We start from the raw sequence: 25,840 nt of genomic DNA, 5'->3' as shown, positions 1-25,840 counted from the left end.
AGTGGTTTAATAGCTTTTAGGAGACGACCAATGTGCCCACCATAAGTGTTAAATTGTTGTTTGTCTCTTTTAGAGCCGAAGAGATTCCTCTGAAGATCTTGGCCCACAATGGCTTAGTTGGAAGACTTATTGGAAAAGAAGGCAGAAATTTGAAGAAAATTGAACATGAGACAGGGACCAAGATAACAATCTCATCGTAAGCCACCCATTCAGATTAATTGTGCCCAAAATGGAGAACTTGAGCATTTTGATATGCCCAACTCCTTCATCTGCTTTTCCTTAAAATGGGAACATAATTATAAATGATGTAAATATATCTAACACCATCAAAACAAATACATAAATAGTTACAGTCAGACATTTTCTACTATGGATATGAGCTAAGTCACCTCTAAGACGAGAGATCAGATGGCAAGTATTTGATACGACAGTGTGTGGTGAGGGAATCCAGTTTTCTCCCCACGTCCTCCACCAAGACTTGTTTGTGATCCTTCTGGGATTTTATTTTTCCTTTTGAAAAAAGGAAATCTCTCTTTTTTCCCGGTGGCCAGCTTGCAGGATTTGAGCATATACAACCCCGAAAGAACCATCACTGTGAAGGGCACAGTCGAGGCCTGTGCCAATGCAGAGGTAGAGATTATGAAGAAGCTCCGTGAGGCCTTTGAAAATGATATGCTGGCTGTTAATGTAAGTGCCAATGCTTTCTTCTCTACTGGTTTTCACATGTGTTTTCAGGCAGGACACAAGCCTCTCTAAGAATAGTTGTCATTCAGCTGGTGAGGAAGTGCCTTAGAATAGATCTGCAGAGTTATTCCTGCCTTCCTGGGGCAAGAGCATTAAAACAAGCAGGAAACCAACTAGTAAATTATGATAAATGCACTGGACAGAATAGTGTGAAGCTATTAAAATCTTAACTTTGAGGATTATAAAATGACGAATTACTTACGATATTAATTAAAAAAAGAGAAGATAGAAGTGTATTTAACTAGGGTTACAGTTATGTAAAATAGTATGGAGCAAAATGGAAGGCTACCTACAAAAATAAAAACAGCTGGTATATTAGGAAAGTGGGATTTTTTTCTACTTTACAAACTTTCTGTCATGTTGTCCTGTTACTTTTTAAATTTAAAAATGCTTCAAAAGTAAACTCTGATTTTCATCCCTGTCTTACTGATGTGCACTTCTGGATCACCCGGGAAATGTCAATCACCTTGGCTGTCCCTGATTGTTCCGGCAGACGTCTGGATTTGGGCTTGTCCTTCCTGTTACTGCTAACTGATTCTCACTTTACAATGGGGAGACACCAGTCTGACCTTCAGAAATCTTAAAAATCTCGTCTGTCAGCAAAGCCCAAGCCCAACTCAGAGGAGTCATTTGTTTCACTGTTTTTTATTATAATGATGTTCTGACATAAAAGAGGAAAGGATACTGCAATAAGTCATCATATGCCTATAGTCCATCTTCAGCGGTTATCAACTCATGGCCTGCTTTGTTTCACCTAAGCCTCCATGTGCTTTCCCAGCCTCCCTGAATGACCTGGAAGCAAATCCCAGACCTGGTGATGTTTCATAGAGGAGTAAATGTTGACAAAGAGTTACATAGGCTAAAGCCAGTGCCATCAGTGCACCTCTTTCTAAGGACCCTCCTGCTCAGGTCAGAACACTATCCCCTCCTCGCCCCAGCACCCCCTTAGCAGCCCACATCACATATGGGACATGATGAGTACAAGATCACATTGTCACCTTCTCCCCGTTTGTGTGTATTTGTCTGTGGAAATATCCTCAGATGACATCACTGTCTTCTTTTGGACTCTTGACATCATATGATGTCATCCAGAAAAGCTACAAAAGGGTCTGGGTGCTCTAAGTATCTCCACTTAGCGTATCGTTTAGATTCATTCATATCTGTACCAAAGTCACGCGTTGACAGATGATTAACAAAATTACTGGATCTTATATATCAAATGGGGTAAAGGTTAAAGAACCCAGCTCTCCTATTCCAAACATCCTAAAAGAAGGCAAGTTAATGGGTGACCCTAGTCACAGATAAGAAAACAGAAAATGTTAGAGAACTGCTTAGTGTTCAGGGAGATGAAGGGGCAGGGTGGACACAGCCCAGATGACTGCATCCGTGTGCAGTTAATACCCACCCCCTGCCTAGGTGAGCATCCCCATGTTGAAATGTGAAATAAGTAAGCAAGTGAGATAATCACAACACTCGCAACTAAATGGTGAAAAATTCAAAGTTGTGAACCATCCTGAACCTGAGAATGGAGTTTACGTGTGTTATAGTATCCTAGTGAAAGATCTGATCTTTCTCTGGATAGAGTTGGAAAAACATATTAACTCAATATTTTTTAAACATATTCATTCCACAAGTATTTATTGAGTACTTACTATGTACCAGGCACTGAGCACACAACACTGAGGAATATAGTCTCTGTCCATGAGGAAGGTATGATCTAAAAGGGAAGGGGCAACTACACAGGCAAGTCAAATACCATGTGATGAGATTTCAAATATTATTTGAAGGAAACACAGGAATGTTGGTGGGGGCACACAGAAAGGTCACTGGAGTGGAGACCTTTGGAGTGAGGAGACACCTAAGCTCAGGTGAAACCCACATGGCAAGTAGGACTTAGGTCAGGAGGAAGAGAAGCAGTTTCCCTGCATGATGGATAATGTGTGCAGAGGCCCAGAGGGGAGAGAGGAGTGGGACTGGGCAGGGTGGGGATGAGTGGTTAGCAGGAGAGAAGATATGGTGGCCTGGGTCCCCCAGAGGAGCGTTGTTGGCTGTGTTAAGATGTGTAGACACTCTCAGAGAAGCTTTGAAGGTCAGCTTGAGGTTTGGAGAGCCCACCCCAGCAGCAAGGGGGTCCGTGAGGCCAGGGCAGAGCTGATTAGGAGACCGGACAAAAGATGGAGGTTGACTCAGGCAAGCTGGGCCTCTCTGGTCTCCTCCCCTCATCTTTTTCTCCATTTCTGTTCCCAGCAACAAGCCAATCTGATCCCGGGGTTGAACCTCAGCGCACTTGGCATCTTTTCAACAGGACTGTCCGTGCTGCCTCCACCAACAGGGCCCCGAGGAGCTCCCCCCGCTCCCCCTTACCACCCTTTCGCTGTAAGTAGCTCAGCACCCAGAGGTTTGCTCATGTTCTGGGCACCCCCAGGCAGCAGCGTTACTCTGCTATGTTGAATCAGAGCTAAAGCTTTAATTTGGAGGCTGTGCTCATAAGTGATTGTAGGATAAATCCAACATTTCTTAGGACTTCTTCCTAATGGACAGATAAATATTATTAAAAATCCTCTAAATACGTGCTCTGAAACATAGTATATGTCATACCTAGGAAAGAAAGTACAGTGGTAGCAAATTCACTAACCAGAAGCCTATTATAAAAAAGGAAATTTGAATTTCTTAATTCAAATAAGAATCATGAGTATTGTTCATTTATTAAAATAATAGGGTACCTGGATGACTCTTGAATATATATATATGTACATATATATATACACACACATATATATATTACATATATTTCTTGCCTGTGTCTACAACTCAAATGCATCATATTTTATTAATAGACAGTTTTTAAAAGAAAATAATACACAATATTTGTTTCTAAACAGCACAATGCCTGGCATTTAGTAGGTTCTCAATAAGTATTTACTGAGTCCTAATTAACAACAAAAGAAGAAATGTGAATGTTCGGAAGTTTTCTAATTGTTGCTTCCATTTACAAGCATTATAGATCAATACATTATCAAATTGGGGTTCAGGATACTTGACAGCTTTTTTTTTTTCACTCCTAATTCTTCTGTATACATATTGCTTATTTTTTTAAGCAAACTTTCTTTCCTCCAACGTTCATACTTTTTAGTGGGAAGAATTAGGTTGATGAACACTACCTTGGCCACTCTTTTCTTTTGAGAGGTGGTCTCTAGTGTAGGCATTGCAGCGTGAGCATTCCTAGTAGCTCTTTGGATTATTTGTAGAGAGGCTGAAACCACTGTGCTCTTCTGCCAAGAATATACAGACATGAACTGGCACCCACATTTTTAGTCACAAGAATGTACACATTCTGCAGTCTTGTTTATGTACAGATCTTCTGAGCCATTTCTAAATCTTCATAACATTTCTTTGCAGTTACATCCATTTTCTCTTAAACTAAAGGATGGGGCCCAGTATTGAGCCATGTGTGTGGAGATGAGAGCCGGGATAAGTGGGATCTGGGATGTGACAAGAAGGATTGTGGCAGCTGTGACAGTCATGTGTCTGCTCCAGGGACTTAGAAGAGTGATGACAGGTGCCTGTCCCCTAGTCTTTGCTGTGAGATTTAACAGTGACCAAGCTTGGGACATTTCAGTGGTGTTGAGACACATCTCCTTTTCTTAGGAGAAAGGCTGTGTCTACTGCCTACAGAAGATAACCTCAGAACTTGAGGTAAACAGTGGGGGAAAGGTATGTTAAAACAGGCCACTTCTAAAATTGGTAATCTGAGGGGGTGAGCAAACCCTTACTCTGAGATTTGGCACAAGGGCCAGACTCCCCCACCACTTATTTTTGTAAATAAAAAAAAATTTTTTTTATGTTTTATTTACTTTGGAGAGAGAGAGAGCACACACATGAGCAGGGTAGGGGCAGAGAGAAGGGGGGACAGAGGATCCAAAGCAGGCTCTGCACTGACAGCAGTGAGCCCAGTGCAGGTCTTGAACTCATGAACCGTGAGACTGTGAGCCGAACCAAAGTCGGACACTCAACCCACTGAGCCACCCAGGCACCCCTGTAAATAAAATTTTATTGGAATATAGCCATGACCCTTTGTTTATATATTGTCTATTTGCTTTTTTTGCTATGATGGTCTAGTTGAGTAGATGCAGTTAGAAACCTAAATTATATATTTGGCCCTTTCCAGAAAGAGTTCACAGACCCTTGAAATAAAACCAGGGGAGAAGCTCTCATGTGATAGCAGGATATTTTTTCTAAACTTGAAAATAAGGTTTGCCAGTTGGAAAGCTCCTTTTCATCTGAGATTTTCACTAAAACAATACAATAACCATTTTACTAAATAAAATACATAGTTCCTGTTCTTCGTCAAATAGATTTTACTTTCTTTATGAAGCTGAAAGCCATGTGGTTCTGATCTTGATCACATAGATCAAGATTAGATTCTAACCACAGCACATAGTTGCCCCAAGTTTCTGTGACTCTCCTTCCCTGGGGCGGCTGTTGAAGTGCAGAGCCAGGGAATGGAGGTGGCCATCACTGCCTACCTGTGCAGGACCTAGGACAGGTCCCCAAAGCCACACCTGCAGAGTGTGCATTGCAGGTTGATGGGCCCAGGCATCCTGAGGACAGAGTGGGGTGGGAGCGATAGGCATGTTTTAAATACTTCTATTATTTTCTTGTCATGTAGGCTTTCAGATTTTCAGAAACCTTGGGTATTTCTTTCCTTTTATGTATCACAAAACACCAGTACTTTTGCTCTTGGGATCCAAAGGTCAGGAAGTCTCTGTACCTCTATACATGGAGCTTACACGTGCCAAGGTTGGTCTCTAACCTCTTCAATTTTGAAAGCATATGTGTATGTATGAAAACTTACTATTCTCTGATTATAAAAGTAATATGTACATAGCATTTAAGAAGCAAATAATACAGGGGTGCCTGGGTGGCTCAGTCGGTTAAGCGTCCGACTTTGGCTCAGGTCATGATCTCGCGGTTTGTGAGTTCGAGCCCCGCGTCGGGCTCTGTGCTGACAGCTCAGAGCCTGGAGCCTGCTTTGGATTCTGTGTCTCCCCCTCTCTGCCCCTCTCCTGCTCATGCTCTCTCTCTGTCTCTCAAAAATAAATAAATGTTAAAATAAATTTAAAATAAAAAAGAAATAATACAGAAATGTAGAAAGTGCAAGTTTTTTCTCAATGTAGAAATAACCAGTGTTTGCACATATGAGTATGTGTACATATAATTTCTAAATGTTAAATACATGCTACATGTACCTAAAATATATATATTCAAAGGCATTCACTCTGCTGTGGAAATCCTTGTACGTTGGCTCTTTTATCCAGTTATTTCCTCAGAATAAATTCCTTGAAATAGAATTGCTGAGCCAAAGAATATATAAATTTTCTACATGATATATAATTATAAAATACGTAAATGTTGATACATAATACATAAATTTCAATACATGGAGGATGTATACTACTTTTCCCTCCCGCCAATGTGTGATACAGATTTTTTCTCCGATACTCTCATAACCCATGTGATTATCCCTTGCAGTCTGATACTTCATACCTTTCTTTTGTTATTATGAGGCTCAACAGTTTTTACTGGCCATTTTTTCCCCTCTAATGAATTGTCTTTCTATATCCTTCGCCCATCAGTCTTTTGAAAGGCAGTATAGGTTCTGGAACCAGACCACTTGCATTTGAATCTCTCTACTATCACTTGCTGTTTTTAACCTCGGACAAATGCCTTAACCTCTTTGCATCTCAGTGTCCCTGTCGATAAGATGGGGGTGGTAATTGTATATATCATGGTGTTGTTGTAAGGGTTTTTGAGTAAGTTAAAACCTGCACATAATTATTTCTGTGTAAAAATAGTGCTATTGTCATCATCTTTATTTTCCGTCTTTTTGTTACTGATTTGTAACAGCTAATTACATATTAAGGCCATTATCCACTTGTCATACTGTAAGTATTTTTCACCAGCTTGTTATTTCTCTTTGCTTTATTTGTCGTGTCTTGTGCCATAATAATTTTAAATATATTTTGGACAAACTGTTGTATGAAGTAAATCATAAACATGTCCCTTGGCCTGCCTTCTCTTACCCAAATTTTACCCAATAACCACTCCCCCAAAGTATAGCACCTTTATGTTTCCATTTTTCAAAAATGTTTTCTAAGCATATATACAATCATATTATTCAAAACTATAAGTGGAATCATGTCATACACACAGAATTACAAGGGTTTTGTTTTTGTTTCACTTATTTGGGCATTTTTTCACAATTAAACCTAATTCTCTTTAATGTCTACATAGTATACTATTGTATGAATTTACTATAATTTTTCTAACCAGCACACTATTTTTAGACATTTGAATTGTTTCCAGGTTTTCTCTACTACACGTAGGGTCAAAATGAATATTCTTTTTCATAAGTCTTTGCGCAATGTGTATTATCCAAAAGTAAATTATCTAAGACTAGAATTATTGCATCAAAAGGTATATGCAATTTAAATTCTCACAGATTTCTCTTCACCAGAATTCATGTAGAAATTTTAAGAAGTAAGGTAGTTAAATCAGTGATGTTTTGTATTTTGGCCTTTGGTGTCATGCTAAAGAAAACATGTCCCATCCAACACTGTAAAGGTATTCTCCCATGTTTTCTTATAATAATTTTTAATTGTTGGATTTTGAGGATTGTTATTTGTATCTGTAATTCATAGGGAATTTATCTTGACTTAAACTTTGACAAAAAGATCTTTTTTTTTTTTTTTTCCCAGATGGATAGCCAGTTTTCCCCAAATCACTTCTTGAATAATGTACCATTTAATCACTTAGTTTGAAATTCCAGGTGTCTCATACACTAAATTCCCACTTAGTTATGTTCCTGGACTCTGCTCCATTCATCTCTTTGTCTATGCTATAATTACTGTAGTTGTATACTCTCTTCGACAGCTTTAACAGCAGGATTATTTTTTTTCCTAAAAGAATGAATTGGAGAGATGACCAACTTTTAATATGCTTGGGAAAATTAAAGAATATGTAACTTTTCTGTTCCTTGAAGATTTTATCCATAAAACATCTGGGCCTACCACCTTTTGGAGAAAAATCATTTATAAACTTTTCAGTTTATTATAAATTATTGACTTGGTTTTATTGGTTTTTATTTGTCCATAAAGGTATTTGTTTCATCTAGCTTTCACATGTGTTGGCATAACATTGTACAAAATGGACTATTGCCTTTTAAGTCTCCCAACTTGTGTATTACTCTTTTGTAATTCCTAGCATCATATATTTGTGTTTTCTTTTTTTCCTTAACCACATTTGCCAGGGCTTTGTTTGTTTTTAATTTCTAAGTAGTTGATGGGTTCTTTTTTGTTATCTTGCAGTTCTTTTCTATACTTGGTATTCAGACAGTGTTATTGCAGCGTTTCTGATTTTTGTGACCTTACTCATGCATGGTCAGTTTTTTAATTCGTGGGCATTTGGAAGGATGCACCTTCTCTGACGGGCTCAAAGTTGTGTTTATAGCTATAAAAGCAAGCTTCTGATTGGTGGCTCATATCCTCTATCTGATTATTTTTATCTGTATGACTTATTATGGGAGGAGTTTGCTCTTCTCCCACCATGATTATGGTTTTGTCAGATTTTTTATTCTAATAAGTTTTATTTCATGTATTTTGGTCATAGCACTCTAGAAATAATCTGGAATTTTATTCCAAACTGTTCGGCTTCTTTTCCTAATGAATACACAGTCTCATAACCTGTGGTTTAGAATTAGCTAAACTGTAACTGGTTACTTTGTCCACTGCAGATGGTTTCTTGTGCTCCATATCCTCTCATTTTTTGAGTTATTTGGGGGCTTTTTTGTTTGTTTGTCAGGAATGCTTCCTTATACAACTTTTTTCAGCAATTACACTTATGTAATATAAATTCTAAACCTTTCTAGATCTGAAAATGCCCTTCTTTTCTTTTCCCTTCACATGAATGAAAGTTCAACTGGGTGTCTAGAATTTCTAGAGTAATAGTTCCTCTACAACTCTGAAAACATTACTTTTAGTATTTTTTTTTTCAGATAAATGTGCTACCAGCCTGATTTATTTTGTAGATTGCTTTTTTTTTTCCTTCTGTCTGTAAGAGTTTTTTTGGTTTGTTTGTTTTGTTTTGTTTTTGCCTTTTTTTAGTATTTTGCCTTTACACTTGAGTTCAGAAATGTGAGTCTCTGCCCTTTGATCTGAAGATTCACGTTTTTCTTTGGTTCAGGAAAATCTTTTGCTTCTGTACTTCATGTTAGTATTAGTTCTCCCTCCCACCCTCCCCCCATTTCATTTTGTCCTTCTGAAATTCCCACTTTATGGATTATAGCTCTTCTCCGTTCTCATATCCAGTTCCTTCTTTTTGTTTTGCATGGGTTAATCTTCTGATGCACTGATGGACTTTTTAGGAGTGTCTTTTCTGCTATTTATACAGCCTTTGTGGAGTTTTTCCTTTCCAAATCAATCTAGGTCTCTGATTGATCTTTTCTCATAGCAGTATACTTACAGATGAATGAAGTCAAATCAAATTTTTTTAAAAAGTTCTGTTTTCTGAATGAATTCACTTGGGCCATTTGTTTGCCTTGCTCGGCTTTGCTCCCTTCTTCCATGCTCCTGACTCTTCATACACATCTAATAATTTTAATTGTCCATTCGTATACTTAAATAAACTCAACAGAAGCCATATTGGAATCCTTAGGGGAGGTTTTTCATAACATGCCATGGGCCCCACCTGAACCAGTGAATTCAGAATGTTCCATGTGGGGCAGCATTGGGGGTAGTAGTTGAGATCTTGGGCTGCAGAGTCAGATACAGATCTGTGCTCAAGTCTTGGCTTTGCCTCTTGCTAACTTAACAGTTTCTAGTTTTCCTCAGCTCCTGAGGTTGTCCCTTGAGAACACATAGAGGTGGATAAGCAGCCATTGTGGAGAGGCCCTTTGACAAGCTGGCGTAGAATGGTGTACCTTCTGAATCTTGGAGAGGCTCTGCCCACGACACTGACCCCTCTGGCCGAGTCCACTCCATCCCCCCAGGCCCATGCCCACATTCCTGGTTCCTAGGGAGAGCATCCACCATCTTTGCAATGTGGCATCAGTCTTTCTTCACAGTACAGCTGTTTCAGTATTTGAAATTTGTATGCCTGACACTTGCTCTGTCCACTGCTCATTTCCCAGCCCTCACTCTTCCCACTCCGTGATTTCTTCATGCTTCAGTTTGTCACCTAAATCATACATCATGATTATGGTCATACATAGCAGCTTGGGACTAAAGACTCTGCAGTTCTTCCAGGAAAAGCAGGTCCAACTGTTTATAATTGCTTTTTTAATTTTTACTAATGCATTTGATATATACTACTCTACCTACCCCTCCCCCCCCCAGCAGAGTGAAGCATAAAGGAAGAGCAGACACCATTTTCCCTCAAACTGAGAGTATAACACAAACCGGTGGATAATAATGACCACCCACCTTGCAGCCTCTGTTGGCAGGGGGTGGGGACACACTTGGCAGGGTCACCTTTACTGTAACACCCCTCCCCCACTCGCTAGTGTCATAATGCTTCTTAAATTCTTAAAGATAAAGGAGCTTTTTCACCGCCCCCTCGTCTCTCTGGCATTGGAATTCTTATCCTGGGATGCAGCCTAAGACCAAAAAGAGCTCATGTGGTTCCTGGTGGCTTCTAAACCTTCAGATGGAGGGTCTGTGGAAGCAATACATGGGGAAGGAGGCGTCTAAAAAAATAGTAATTAAAAATAATAAATAAAAGAGCTTCTCCTTTGTAAAATAACTAGGGACTGTCAAACTGGGACAGTGAGACCAACTGCTGTGTTGGGTTGGGTGGGCTTCCTTGCCGACCTCCCCCTCCTTGGGCCCTTGGTTCATCAGATGGCTGCAACCTGTTTTCCCATTAAAGAGAACATTTATTCAAGTCATCAGCGGGTGATTTCTCTGACAGTTGTGATGAAGCGTGTTTTGAAAACCTTCCTCCAGTTGAGATTGTAGACTCCATCCATAGAAGGTTGGGAAATCGTGTGCTTTAAGCATACATTTCGTTAATAAGTAAGTAGTCTTTTAACACTAACAGTTCAGCACTACAGTACCCAATGATAGATCCTTCCACTCCTGTGACCCCACTCAGTGCCGCGTAACGTCCTTCAGGGGCGTCCATGGTACTTCATAGGGTCAGATCCAAGTTCAGACCAAGGCCCACAAGCCCTGTGTGATCTCAGACTGCCTGCCCCCCCATCGTTTGCAGCTTTTACCCTACCGGCCCCTTTTCTGTTTTTCCAAAGGCCAACCCCTGTCCTAGCTCAGCACCTCTAAGAATCTTGCTTACAATGTTTCCTTCCCCAGTGCCTTGTGTGCAGTTCCTTCTCCTCCATGGAGCCCAACTCAGAGGTCACCTCCTCAGAGAGTCTTCCTGGGCCGTTCCAGCTAAATTTGGCATCCCAACCCTAATCTCCACAGCTTTGCTTCCTCACGTTGTCCTGTTTGTTTCTTTCACAATACTTGTCTGTCTCCCCAATAGGACGTAAGTCCCATGGTAGCAGGGACCTTTTCTGTCTTAATAGCTGTGTCCCCAGCACCTAGAACAGTGCTTTGTATATGATAGGTGCTCAGATATCTTTTTCATAAATGAATGAACAAACGATTGAAGGAACCCTCACAACATATTAGAAGATCTAATTTCTAAAAGATCTAGATATTTTATTTTCTAGATCTAGACATGATATTTTAATCCATTTGTGGATGAGGCTCAGAAGAGTTGAATAAATTATTCCAGTTTGTATGGAGCTGATGATTCAGACTCCGGTCTTATGAGTATTCTGATTCCGAAAACCAACTTAACGTACATAAAGCCAGCACCTCTGCTAGAAACGAGCTCCTGACTGCCAAGTTTGGGATTCTTTCCCCACAAGTTTTCCCACTGTAGTAGCTCGTGAACACACAAGTTTTCCCACTGTAGTAGCTCGTGAACACAAGGAGGAGTGGGGAATTAGTCCTTTTTATACTTTTATAGCTAATTCTCTCTCCTAACCCAAGTGGTAGGTCTAAATTTGATACAGTGTTTATGTTGGGAGTATTCAAACCCAGAATAGGAGTCACACTGTGGCTGGTCTATTCTTGGTCTCATGTGAGTTTGTGGAGGAAAAGGCAAGTCACAATTCAAAAGAATTATTGCTGCTCTGAGGCCTGAAAGAAAGGATGTCCTGCAAGAGGAAATGGAGGGGGAGCAAGGGGAAGCATCCTTTCCCCAAGGTAGAGCTTTGAGCAGAAAGCCACAGAAATTCTCCCCTCACTCTACATGGCTCAGGACAGGGACCTGCAGGAAGGGTCTGGAGCTGAATGCCCTTCAAGGAAGAAGCAGGACCAGGTAAGCCCTCTTCACTCAGCTTCCAGTCTGAAGTGGAAGGTGCCAAGGCAATGCTGGTCTCATAGCACCCTCTTGTGGGTGTGAGGTGTCACTACAGCTTCCTTCCAAAACCTGAGAGCAAAGGCTTGCATCTACACAATAGTTCCTAAGCACAGCCCTGTGATCACCTAGGCACCTAGGGAAGCCCCTCCTGCAGTGTCCATGTCTCCTCTTTCCCGAGGCCAGAAGTCCACTCTCCAAGCTCAGAAAGGGAAACCCTTTCATTTGGTCCCTAGTGAGTTATAAGATGAAGTTGTGATATGGAACTCAAAGTCCATCTGGAGATCTGGGAGACTGAGAACACGACGGGATTTGTTCAAGGGCCCTCTGACAAACACTAGACCCCTGTAAGAAGCCTAGGAGGTCATCTTGCAGGGCGGGTCCACAGACATTGACCCTGTGGTGCTCTGAGCCATTCACCTCCTTTCCTGTAACAGGTGTGCCAGCATTCATGTGGCCTTATGCAAAGTGCAGTTAACTAGACTGCGGATTCTGTCAGTGTACTGCCTGTACAAATGTATGATATCAGACCTATTTCTGTCTTGCAGGCCTGTTATGAGGATGAAGAGTTTGTGAATAAATTACCTACCACAGTGCCTTGTATATTAGATATTCAACAAAAAGCAGCTTTTTTTTAAAAGTTCATTTATTTTTATTTTTTTATTTTTTGAATTTTTTAACATTTATTTTTGAGACAGAGACAGAGTGTGAGTGGGGGAGGGGCAGAGAGAGAGGGAGACACAGAATCCGAAGCAGGCTCCAGCCTTCAAGCTGTCAGCATAGAGCCCGACACGGGGCTCGAACCCACGAACCATGAGATCATGACCTGAGCTGAAGTCAGGTGCTTAACCGACTGAGCCACCCAGGCACCCCATAAGTTTATTTATTTTTGAAAGAGAGAGCAGGGGAGGGGCAGAGAGAGGGAGAGAGAGAGAATCTCAAGCAGTCTCTGCACGGTCAGCGTGGAGCTCGACGTAGGGCTCGAACACACAAACCGTGAGATCATGACGTAACCTGAGATTGAGAGTCAGTTGCTTAACCGACTGAGCCACCCAGGTGTCCCAAAAGCAGCTACTTTTTAAATGTTATTGTAATAGCTCTTTTGTTTTCTATTCACATTTGTCTTCCTATTCCCTCCCAGCCCTCCCTCACACTCACACATGATGCTATTTATTCACTCATTATCACTCCTCTCTCAGCCTCATTTTCAATCCCTCCATTCTCAATCTCTCCATTCCTTTCAAAACTCTCTGAGGGAGCTCACAGACCTGGCTTCCCAGGAGCACATTTGCTGGCCGTGAATAACTCTAGATTTTGTCCTGCTGTCTCTGTGCCTTTTAATCCACAGTCCGTGGCTTCCCAGAAAATAGAAGCCACTGGGCCTGCCTGTCTGAGGGAGGGCAGGTTCAAAGAGTTACTCCCGTGGTGGTAAGTTCCCAGGGGCCTAAAGCATGGTGCAGCTTAACCGTGATAAACATTCAGCCAGGCATTCAGTGCTGCGGTGGGAGAAGTGGAGCAGAGATCTGAGCTGCCAGGGGCCAGATGGAGCCAGGTGACGGTACGCAGAGCCTGTGCTGTGTGCGGGAATCTTGCCTCCCTGAGTTTGGAGAATGTCCCTGTAGGCAGCCGCTGACCGACTATTTCTTTCATGCTGCAGACTCACTCCGGATACTTCTCCAGCTTGTACCCCCCTCACCAGTTTGGGCCGTTCCCGCATCACCACTCCGTAAGTGCCCCTCGGTTCAGCCCGTCGGCCACTTTTCCCTCTCCTTTGGCGGGTACCACATAGGCTGTGGTGGACTGACCAGTGAACGTCCTGGCATGAGTGCTGGGTCCTATGTGTCCAGGGCTTCCTGTGAGTGACACCAAACTACCCCAACAGTCAGCACTCCTGCCAATGCTTACAAATCCACAGGTGGCAGGAAATGGGTACATACGAATGATCAAGAGATAAAATTAGGAGATAGTGTTTAGCAAAGAAGAGCATTTCTAAAGGTCTTCGAACAAATGGGGTCATGTCATTCCCACAGACCCCTATGGGAACGACCCCTGGTCTCTTTGGGCTGTCACCATGTGGCATGGTCACGGCAGGTTTACTTACCTTCTTTCGAACCTGATGTCACTCTGGTGAAGATCCCACCAGTCATGGCTATAAGGTGTGCAGAGTTGTTTCCTGTTCTTCTAACAAAGTGCCTCAGGACCCTGTCCTCAGGCCAGGTATATTTAATAACAGTATTGATTTCTTGGATAAAGACACAGGAGCGAGCACTACCTATCACATTTGCATATGACAGAAAGCCTGTGAACAGACAGCTTTCTGAATGCAGCAAATTCAGAGCTGCTCAAGAGGAGTTCCCATTTCGATTGTCATGTAGTGCTCCCTGTGCCCAGGTTTGTTCCTTAGGCCTCACACCTGCAGCAACTAGGCCGCAGGAGCATCCCATGCACCATTTTGACCATTTCCTTGGGTATTAGGGCTCCCACAGCACACGGCTCGTCGTAGATGCTAGGTACCTGCTGAGTGCCTGATGGAACAACCCAGTGGGAATGATGTCTTGTCTTGTGCTGCCCTTCCAGTACCCAGAGCAGGAGATTGTGAATCTCTTCATCCCGACCCAGGCTGTAGGTGCCATCATTGGGAAGAAGGGGGCGCACATTAAACAGCTGGCTCGATTCGCTGGGGCCTCCATCAAGGTAAAGCTGCTCTCCACAGCCACCTGTTTCCCGCCTTCTTCCATCACCACCTTCCCACCCCATGTGCCTTGTTCCTTCTGCTAGTCCTGAGCAACGCTGACTCCTTCTGGGGACAGACTCCCACAGGATCTGGCAAATTGGCCCCCAAGATTAATCCTATCTGCTCTCATCTTTACCTCTCTCATTCCTTTCTTGCTCAACTAACAACTGAATTAGAAAAATTTCTAGTAACAGACAAGCCAACCCAGTCCTGTTTGGGCTACCATAGTCTTCTTCTTAAGAAGATAAAGCAAAAAAAAAAAAAAGGAAGGAAGGAAGAAAGGAAGGGAGGAAGGGAGGGAGGGAGGAAAGAAAAAGGCTGAGGGTTTTTTCCCCAACCTAAGGGAGCGCACTTCAGCAGAGCATCATTTTCACTTCGCTGTTATCAGTGCTTTGACGCTTTAATTAGTCTCTCTGCTTCACAAATTCTCAAGAAAGTAGTTTGGATGAAAAACTCTTTGGAAAGTGATAAAAGTGTAGGTAAACAAAAGCTGGTATCACAGCCGGACAGGCAGTCCTGGGACTGCACAGAGTGGCTCAGGAAGGAAGGCCCCTTGATTTATGGAAATGGTGGTGAGTGTAGTTACAGACCCACATCCTGCCCCTTCGAGCGCCATGTGAAGAAGCGCCCGAGAAGCTGAAAGGGAAGGATTATTCGACCCTGGTCCTGCTCCAAGCCCAGCTATCGGCTCTGACTCACAGGCAGAATGCTGAGCACGTCCCAAGCCTCATGAAACTCTTTTGAAAACAGAGTTTCCGTTGTTACGTAAAATAATTTGCTACCATGGGACAACCCGGAATTCCGAGCGAGAAGTCTCATGACTTGGAGAGAAAGAATGCTTGCGCTTTCTCCACAAGAAGAGCTGGAATTTCTCCCACAGCAAGTGTGCTGGAGAAAAAGCAAAAACAAAACATTCTGAGTAGTACAGCACAAGAATTGCAGCGAGACCATCAAAGAGTATTATTTGGGCAAATCATTTCCCGTCTCAGGCCTCAGCTCTGTTACCTGCCAAGCGCAGAGTCTAGGCGGGAGCCCTGAGGTGCGGGCGGACTGCAGCGCAGCACACGGGGGGCCATGGCTTCTAACAGGCTTGTTGCAGCTAAGACCCCAGCCCACATGCCGGCAGCCGTGGCAGGACAGGTATAGCGTGGAGGACCACTGGGCCGGCTGCCCCCAAGGGCCTTTCCCTGTGTCCAGTCATGTGGCCTGAGATACCGTGCAGGAGACAGAAGGAGATGATTTCAACTCAGAGGGGCTCAAGGGATTATGACATGAAATCCTCTATTTTTCCCTGGGAAAAGTGGGACTTAGAGAGGCCCAGGGACCAGGCCAAGGCACACAAGTGGCAGGACCGGCCCTGACCTCATCGGTTGTGCTGCCCTGTAGTGTGCTGAGCACCACTGGGACTGGCCGGAGCACTTGCTTCCCACTTACTGTTGCCCGTGAGGAACAGGGCCCAGAGGGTATCACTGAGTGTTGAAGGTCACGAAGGTAAAGAATACAAGAGCCGACATTTGACCAGGTGATCTGATCTCTGGTCCAGTGTTTTTTCCACCTCAGCAACCTGAGTGCTATACCAGAGTCACTCCCAGCTGGCCTTCGGGAAACTAAGAGAGAGGGCAATCCCTTGGGCTCCACCCCACGGCGTCCCCACCATCCTTCTATGTCCCAGCAAGGTTGAGCAGGGGTGTATCACCTGACTCATGGCCTCTGATGGGCAGACACAGCAGGGCAGGACCAGGGGAACAGAACGGGCTCTGCAGGCTGGCAGTACCCCATCATCCTTTATGCTGCACACAACATCCTGCTTCTCCAGCCGCTGCCTTCTTTCCCGATCCCTGCCTGTCTCCATAGCAGTAAAGGAGAGAAAACCACAGAAGCCAAGTATTGGTGAGAGAAGCTTTCTACTTTTAAAAATCAGACCTGGCTTTGTTATTTTCAACAGGACTGAAAGCATTTTCTCTAAAGCAAAATGGATAATCTCACTCTAAAGAACCCTCCATTCCTGCTTTGCCTGTCTTCAGAGACCACAGCCACAGGGAGATGCTCCCAGGGCAGGGAGAGAGCTGTACACTTATATGTGGGGGCTGAGTGCTGGCAGGAGCTGGGTTGAGGTGAGGTCGGGAAGATAACACCCCAAGATGCCTTGGTTACAGACAACAGCTGGGCTCCCGTCACTCTGCCCTGCAGAGCATCCGGCAGGCTTCAGAATGCCACACAAATCTCCTGAGCCTTACTCCCGCCCCTGCTCACCCTGGGATCTCGGCAGTCACCTCCCCTCCAGGTCCTGTTTGTTTCAGTGATAAAACAGGGTTCTCCTTCCTGGTGCTCTCGAGGGAGTTTGCCGGTGGAATGTCATTCCAAAGCTGCAGGAGCACAGGAGTAGCTCTTGGACTGCTGGTCTTAGCTGGTGAATGGCAGACAGTTGTACTAACCTCACGCTTGACTCATTCCTAAATGGTGTACCCTTAACTCATTTTAAATTAACTTTAGTTTTGCTACACTGTTTTCATTTTCAAAGCTACCTTAATGATTTTCAGAATAAGGCAGGGTATGCAGAAAAGAATATAAAATGAGTCTAACGACAACAACAACAAAAATCATGCTTGCTTGGTTTGTCATTGAGTTGTGTTACAAGAGAACTCAGAATCACAAATAGAGCAGATAGACTCACTAATAGAAGGCAGCATTGAGCTTGCCAGATTTCACCTCCAAATTTCACAGATGAGGACATGGAGGCCGGGGAGGGGAGGGATTTGCAGAGCAGACACTGGGACCAGGGTGACCTCATCCTTGCTCTGGTGCTGTCACACTTGGTTCCTGTGCCGTGGAGGAGCTGGTCCTGGCCACTCATGCTCTAGCTCAACTCTCCCTTGCAGCCAGTTGCCTCTGTGAGCTGAGAACTAGAACCAGGGGCACCTTTCCTGCAAGTTGGCTCCACAGTAGTGCCTCTGTGGACTTAGCCCTTACCCCCTCGGGGCCCTGGGTGGGCTAGCTGAGCCTACACCTCCTTCCTCCTAGAGCTCTTGACTCCCTTGGCTCGGTAAAAGGAGGCCAGTCATTGCAGGTGCTCGGGGCAGGGACGGGCAGGAACTCCTTGCACTGCTTCCAAGTCTGCCTGGATGGTCAAAGACCCAAATTTGATACTGGGCACTATGGTGGTATCTTCCTAAGACCCAGAGTGAAAGCAGCAGTTGCAAAGGCAGAAACCACACCATAATCCCTTGCTAGTATGTGAGAGGGGACTGGGGACCACAGCCCGGCAGCAGCATTTTCCTCTTGCCTTGTAAACTGCAGATTGCCCCGGCGGAAGGCCCAGATGTCAGCGAAAGAATGGTCATCATCACCGGCCCACCTGAAGCCCAGTTCAAGGTCAGTGCCAGGGGCCACCTCAGCCCTGCAGTAGCTAAGGGCCTTTAGCAGGTGGCGGCCATCTCAGAGGCATGTTCAAGACTGCTTTGCGAGGCCCAGCCTCGATTTTTCTTCCTGCTGCTGCTCACTAGTCTCAGACTCATGCTGTCTTGCCTACCTCCAGGTTGTTCCCTGGAGCTCTGCTTCCTGGAGCACTCCTTCCCTTCTCTCTCATGGAAATGTAGATTGTCAGTGCCTAGTTCAAATGACACTCCTCTGGGCTATCTCTGACCCCTGAGCCACAGTTTTGAGGATAAGTGTCTCAGACTCCTTTAGTATTTTATACCCTTCAAGCTGTGGGGGCATAACCATGGGGTGTAAGGGGAAAGAGCAGTAGCTTGTTGGGAGTTTGGTCGGATGCATTTTGTTTTTGCCCTTTTTTCTCCCCTGGGAAAATTATAAATTGAGTTTTCTAAAAGAAACATATTTATAAAAGTATAGTCCTTATCATTAAAAATACTGAAAATTTGAGAAAACATTAACACATGTGAAAACATTTAAGAAGAATAGCCCTTCAGCTCATGAGTGGATAAACAAAATGTGATCTATGCACTCAGTAGGAAATTAGTCAGCCACAAAAAGGAGCAAAATTCTGATGCATGCTACAGCATGGATAAACCTAGAAAACACTGCATGAAGTGAAAGAAGACAGACACAAAAGGCCGCATATTATGAGAGTCCCTTTATATGAAATGTCCAGCAAAGGTAAATCCAGAGACAGAAAGTAGGGGCTGGGGAAGGGACGAATGGGGACTGCCTGCTAGGTATGGAGTTTTGCTCCGGGGGACTGGGATGGAGATGTCCTGAATAGTGGTACTGGCTGCTTAATGTAGTGAATACACAGAAAACTCCTGGACTGTATACTTCAAAATGATGAATTTTAGGCTGTAAGAATTATATCTCAATTGTTAAAGTTTTTTTGTTTTTTTGTCTTAAACCGTAATGTCTCAGCTTCCCTGGCTGGAGTTAAGACATCAGAAAGCATCCCCAGTCACCACCTACCTCGCCTCCATCCTTTTGTAACCCGGGGTCTAAAAATACCATGATGGGAGGAAGTTAAGAGTCCCCTGGACAGGTTCGTTCAGCCAGGCGTTCGTAGGTGCTGTGGATAAGGGAACTAAGACCTAGTTCTGCCCCATCACCACCACCCCCGGCCCCACACACAAGCTTCCAAGAGGCAGCGGTCAGGTACGTTCCTTGAGTGTGGCAGGAACAGCCAGGTCTCTGAAGGAGGGAAGCAGGGTACACAGCTCCCCCGTGGTGGCCCCAGTGAATTCGGGGCTGGGGGTGTGCAGGCCTGGGCTCCCCGGCCGGTTCTGGCAGCAGCACGGCGAAGCGGTCACGCCTTGCTCTCTCAGGCCCAGGGGCGGATCTTTGGGAAACTGAAGGAAGAAAACTTCTTTAACCCCAAAGAAGAGGTGAAGCTGGAAGCGCACATCAGAGTGCCCTCTTCTACAGCTGGCCGGGTGATCGGCAAGGGCGGCAAAACCGTAAGTTTGCTCTGAGCTGGCTTCATCTCCTGGGCCCATTCCCTGCCCCAGCCTGACCCGATTGCCTTGAGACCCCCACTGGCTCTGGAAGGACATTCTTCCAGAGCCGAGGGCCCCGAATCCGTGGTACTGGGCCAGGCCACCAAAAACACCAGGGTTCTGTGCCTAGAAATAGGACATCTCAGCTACATGCTGGGAAGTGAAGGTCCTCCCTGAAGAGGAGGAGGCTGCCTCCTGGCCCCTTTAAACCCACACAGAACAGCAGGAAAACACTAGGGAATAGAGCTCCACCCAGTGTATACCTACTTAGCAGACTGTCATCTTCTCTAAATTCACGTTCAGAGGCCTGCAGGGTCTGGTGTCCTACACTCTCCCCTCACTTTTCAAACTTTCCATCCTGCAGATTCTGTCTTCTGGCTCTTTCCCAAACCTGCCCACCTGTTACAAGGGAGCTAGGTTAGCAACTGCGTGGTGGGTAAAAAAGGAAATACTTTAAAACAAAAAACAAAAAGCAATGAAGGTTTTCAACGTGAAGGTGGCAGCAACACAAAGTAATTTGAAAAGTGTCAGAGGATCGATTCTGAAGCCTGTAGGAATGAGCAGATAGTTCTGTCAGACACAGAAGTGATCTAGAACGTGACTTACGTGGTGGGCATATGACCCCGAGAGCCCATGCACACTAGCAAGGTGACAGTGTGGAGTGGCAGGAATTTGAGGGATCTCTAGAGTTGTATGTGTGTGCACGTGCACACGCCTGCTATTTTCTTTACACAGAAATTCTTACTAAGGACTCAAAGCCAAGTTCTACATACAGTGAGTCACCTTTATACAAAAGAAGAAAGTTGAATGGTTTGCGGATTACTCCCCACATCCAGGAATGTGACCAGTATCAGAGGGCACACACCAGCTCCAGGCCGCTTGGGATGCCCTAGGCAAGAGAGAGCAAATGGCCCATGGGGGATTAGACTCCTGAGCCCTTTGATCTCCTATTTGGTCGTTTTAGAACCTGTCAGTGAATTCTGTTCATCAAGCCAACACTGCCCCCCAGAGACTGTGAGCTGTCCACCACCGGGCCTTGCAGACCCCACCTGTGTGTTCAGCACCCTGCCAGGGCCTGGGGTGAACCCCGGGCAGTGTTGGCTTGTTGAGGCTGGTGAGGAGGAGCACTGGAGTGCAGGAGGTGGGCTGCAGGTGAGGGAGAGCAGCACGGGCTGGCCACTTCCCGCAGGTGACCGGCACGGAACTGGAGTGGCAGGGAGAAAAGGTAACAATCCAGCGGCTGAAGCAGCATAAGTAGGACTCGGAGGCAGGGATGAAAATGAAGAGCAGGCATCAGAGCAAGGTCTGATTAGAAAGGAAAGTTTACTTTGGTGATTTTCCTTCCTTGGTGCTGGGAGAGCCTGGGTCACTGCGAGCATGTGCAGGAACCACACCGCGGAGACTCCCGAATAAGAATTCAGCCCCAAAAGGAGCTCCAGGCAGTCGGAGGCTGGACCCTCCCTGGGCCTCCCATTGATCCCATGTGATCAGGGACTGGGAAGCCCCCGGACATGTTCTAGACTGAAGGAAAGGAGAATAGCCTCTAGCTGCCTTGCCCTCCAGCACGCCCCTCTCCCACTGCCTCCTGACCCCGCTTTTCTCCCTTCACAGGTGAACGAACTGCAGAACTTAACCAGTGCAGAAGTCATCGTGCCTCGTGACCAAACGCCGGATGAAAATGAGGAAGTGATCGTCAGAATTATCGGGCACTTCTTTGCTAGCCAGGTACCTGTGCTGTGAGGGTCTGGTCTCTCGTGCCAGTCTCTTTTCAGTTCTGAGCGCTACTGGTGGCCTGTTGGGTTGGCCGTGCCCTGCACCCACACCCCACGACAGATGGAACCTCTACCTGGCTCTACAGGGCAGGGGAAATTGTTCCACACCTTCTCAGCCCTGCTCTCCCCTAGGCCTTCTAGGGGAGCTTGAGGAAGAGGCTAGCACTTTGAAGTCAAGCCAAGCACATCTCAAGCCCCCTGAAATGCTAAAGCATAAGGTCTCCCCTTCCTCTGCCGTCTCCTCAGGCTTCAGTCACCACGTTCCCCTGGTGGGAACTACATACGAGGCAAGGACCCTGCCTCAGGGTGCCCCAGTCAGGCTTTGAGTGCCAGAATTCTACTGTTAAGAGTTAAACATGCTCATTGCTGGAGACCTTCATTTCTCTGCTGTCCTTCTCCATCTCACCATGACATGCCCCGTCAGAGCACAGGGCCACTTCTGTTTCATTCAGAAGGACCAATGACTCGGCATCATGTACTCCTGGTTATTTTTGACGCCTTTATATACATACATTTATATACATACATATTATATACATAACATACATTTATTTATTGAGAGAGAGAGAGAATCCATGTGTGGGGGGCGGGGAGGGGCAGAGAGAGGGAATCCCAAGCAGGCTCCACACCACTGGCGCAGAGCCCAACAAAGGGCTTGAACCCATGAACCAAGAGATCATGACCTGAGCTGAAAGTAAGAGTCGGATGCTTAATAGACTGAGCCACCTAGGCGCCCCTCTTTTCGATGCTTTTTGTTGTTTGGGTATGGGGATAGAGCAGTCCCAGTCCTTGCCCTAAACCAGTGAGGGCGGTCAAAGCTTACACTGAAGCCTGGTCTGAGCGCTCCACTTGCTCTCCCAAAGCCATGCCAGGGGACCTGTGTGGGCAAGGCACTTGTCTCAGCTGCTCTCCCGTGCCCCTTCCTCCAGCCAGAGCCCCGGCCACACCTCCCTCTTCTGCCGTCGTGTCCCAGCTCCTCAGGTGCCCTGGGAATGTGTGTTAACTGCCAGGTTCTCACAGGCGTGCAGCCTCAGGGTTCTCCCTGCACTGGAGTACTAGGGTGGGGTGAGGGGTCAGGTTTGGGCTCACGTGTTTTCTCTAGTGCAGGATAGAGTGTCTGGGCCAGTTTCTCACTTCTTCCTCGTCCCATTTCTTGTCCATCTTTCCCAGCATCACACTCATGTTCTTCCTAGTGACTCCAGAAAGGTGGGGGTGGGGGGGAGGGAAGGGTTAAAGCTGCCATGTGTATAGTGGGAGGGGGATTGCTGTCTGACCTCCATGAGGCCCCCTCCTCACTGGTTCCCTGGCTCTGCTTGGCTTATCTGTCCATCAGCCACTTGGAAGCTTCTGGGCTCCCATCTCCTTATTCCACACCCAGTTGCCTTGAAGTAGGGGTGGGGGGAACCCTGCCACTTTAGGCAGAAAAAGCCCCCGGAGTGAGGGCCTCAGCGGGTAGACAACAGTTTTCTGAGCTTCCCACTTCCTTTCCCCAAGTCCCAACCCCACCCTCCCACCCCCCGACCCCCACTGCTTGTCCTCAGAACCGGGTTCCTTTTTCTCCCCTGTCCCCTCCTCTCCCTTGCTGCAGACTGCACAGCGCAAGATCAGGGAAATTGTACAACAGGTGAAGCAGCAGGAGCAGAAATATCCTCAGGGAGTCGCCTCACAGCGCAGCAAGTGAGGCTCCCACAGGCACCAGCAAAACAACGGATGAATGTAGCCCTTCCAACACCTGACAGAATGAGACCAAACACAGCCAGCCAGCTCGGGAGCAAACCAAAGACCATCCTGAGGAATGAGAAGTCTGCGGAGGCACCGGGGACTCTGCAGAGGCCCTGAGAATCCCAGGGGCCAGGAGGATGGTGGGAGGTCAGACCGGGTCCCTGCCCGGCCTCCTGCCTCCCCCAGGGCCTCTGCAGGCTTCCCAGCCATCCACTGCACCATCCACTCGGATCTCTCCTTACCTCCTACAACGCTATCCCTTTTAGTTGAACTAACATAGGTGAACGTGTTCAAAGCAAAGCAAAATTCACACCCTTTTCTTTTTGTGGAAATTGTCTCTGTACATGTGTGTACATATTAGAAGGGAAAAGATGTTAAGATATGTGGCCTGTGGGTTACACAGGGTGCCTGCAGCGTTAATATATTTTAGAAATAATATATCAAATAACTCAACTAACTCCAAGTTTTAATCAATTATTAATTTTTTTTTTCTTTTTAAAGAGAAAGCAGGCTTTTCTAGACTTTAAAGAATCAAGTCGTTCTTTGGGAGGTCTAATGGTTTAGTAAGGAGCTTCGAGACCACCCACACAAATTCACCCGAGGGGAATCTCGGAAGGACACTCACAGCAGTTCTGGACCACCTGTGTATGTCAACAGAAGGGATACCGTCTCTCTGAAGAGGAAACTCTGTCTCTCTTCATCCCTGTCTAGCTCACACACCCATTTCTCTTTGCTTCACAGGTTTTAAACTGGTTTTTTGCATACTGCTATATAATTCTCTGTCTCTCTCTGTTTATCTCTCCCCTACCTTCTCTCCCTCCCCTTCTTTTCCATCCCCATTCTTTTTAATTCCCTCATCCCTCTTTCTCAATTCCCAGTATCTACGCACCCCCCCCCCCAGGCAAAGCAGTGCTCTGAGTATCACATCACACAAAAGGAACAAAAGCGAAACACACAAACCAGCCTCAACTTACACTTGGTTACTCAAAAGAACAAGAGTCAATGGTACTTGTCCTAGCATTTTGGAAGAAGAAAACAGGAACCCATCAAACCAACCAACCAAACAAAGAAAAATTCCACAAAGAAAGAATGTATTTTGTCTTTTTACATTTTGGTGTATAAGCCATCAATATTCAGCGAAATGATTTCTTTCTTTAAAAAAAAAAAAAAATGGAGGAAAATAGCAATTTACACGAGGTCGTTGGCCCAGGGCGTTAAATTTACAGATTTTTTTAAACGAGAAAAACACACAAAAAAAGCTACCTCAGGTGTTTTTTACCTCAGCACCTTGCTCTTGTGTTTCCCTTAGAGATTTTGTAAAACTGATAGTTGGAGCATTTTTTTATTTTTTTAATAAAAATGAGTTGGAAAAAAAATAAGATATCAACTGCCAGCCTGGAGAAGGTGACAGTCCAAGTGTGCAACAGCTGTTCTGAATTGTCTTCCGCTAGCCAAGAACCTATATGGCCTTCTTTTGGACAAACCTTGAAAATGTTTATTAAAAAACAAAAAAACAAAAAAAAAAGATGACAAAGAAAAACAGAGAGAGAAAATATTGGAGATGTCCTGAATTTCAATAGGGTACGCGCCATTAGGGCTTTTTGCGCTAAAGGATGAACATGTACTGGTTTATGTGAACAAGCCATTTTACCACCAGACTGCAATGCCAGTTTCCTCTACTGCAAACAGTGTTCTGTGACAAAAACAAAAAACAAAAACAAACAAACAAAAAAAAAAATGAAATATATCCAGCTAACAAGATCCTGGTGTCTTGGTCTCTTATTTTACTAAGCATTGCCTCTCCCGAAGTGTCAGCAGAATTCCAGCTCTGAAGGACTTAGGGGAATGGGCAGCCATACTGAGGAGGCAGGCTTCTCCAGGGCACTTTCTGGAAGAAGCTAAACTAAGTCAGTGGTGCTTAAAGTGTGGCCCCCAACTGGCAACATCAGTATCACCTGGGAACTTGCTGGAAATGCAGATTCTTGGGGTCCACCTTGAATCAGGAATTCGGAGGGGCCCCTCGGTCTGCTTCAGCAAGCCCTCTGGGTGATTCCTGTGTATGCTAGAGGTTGACAGCCATGGAACTGGAGGGACGGACTGGCTGCGTGTCAAGGTAGGTAAGGCCAGCCCCTAGCTTTAGGGAACTGTAAACCTGGCCAGCACGGAGTTGATTTTTATGTGGGGGAGTGCAAGAGCATAAAATGGCTGACAATTCAAGGGAAGAGGTAGTCATCCCTCCCCAGAAGCCTAAATTGTAAGTATTCCAGGAGATCAGACAGGCAGGGGTAACGTTGGATTGGAGGGCAGGGGGTGCGCTGTACTGGACACATGAACGTGTTGTGAAAAGGTTGGAGGCAACGGCCCTGCTCCGTTTATGAGCCTTCGTTCCTAGACCTGTGGCGTCTACTAGAAATGGATGCTAGCAGTCCAAGCAATCTTAGGAATTGCGGTGAAACTTGACTGCCAGTGGGGGTCAGTCAGGCTTTTGGGGGTGATCAGGGCAC

At 45.4% G+C, this 25,840-nt stretch overlaps 1 protein-coding gene and 1 long non-coding RNA gene across 3 annotated transcripts in view; one reads left to right on the top strand and one right to left on the bottom strand.

The window, feature by feature from the left end:
• IGF2BP2 (insulin like growth factor 2 mRNA binding protein 2) overlaps positions 1-24,861 on the top strand; it is a 158,768-nt gene extending 133,907 nt beyond the window's left edge. Inside the window, exons 8-16 of one of the 2 annotated variants that reach the window (XM_047099320.1) lie at positions 74-196; positions 552-687; positions 2,992-3,120; positions 13,826-13,894; positions 14,746-14,862; positions 18,200-18,274; positions 19,672-19,803; positions 21,454-21,567; positions 23,203-24,861. In XM_047099320.1, coding sequence (XP_046955276.1) covers positions 74-196; positions 552-687; positions 2,992-3,120; positions 13,826-13,894; positions 14,746-14,862; positions 18,200-18,274; positions 19,672-19,803; positions 21,454-21,567; positions 23,203-23,295 — 988 coding nt within the window. In that variant the 3' untranslated portion in view covers positions 23,296-24,861. The remainder of the gene's footprint in view (positions 1-73; positions 197-551; positions 688-2,991; positions 3,121-13,825; positions 13,895-14,745; positions 14,863-18,199; positions 18,275-19,671; positions 19,804-21,453; positions 21,568-23,202) is intronic. The other variant, XM_047099321.1, reaches the window with a different exon arrangement.
• On the bottom strand, positions 14,040-18,751 carry LOC124526359 (uncharacterized). Its single transcript, XR_006965652.1, has 2 exons — positions 15,908-18,751; positions 14,040-15,790 (listed from the first exon to the last, which is right to left on the bottom strand). It is a non-coding gene; the product is annotated as an uncharacterized LOC124526359 (long non-coding RNA).
• Positions 24,862-25,840: the final 979 nt, after the last annotated feature.

Source organism: Lynx rufus, unplaced genomic scaffold (assembly GCF_022079265.1).
Source record: "Lynx rufus isolate CCGP_SWC_20201006 ecotype Redwood Valley unplaced genomic scaffold, mLynRuf1.p SCAF_5, whole genome shotgun sequence".
Lineage (NCBI taxonomy): Eukaryota > Metazoa > Chordata > Mammalia > Carnivora > Felidae > Lynx > Lynx rufus.
Note: the sequence above shows the minus strand (reverse complement) of the source record. Positions and strands in the feature narration are given on the sequence as shown.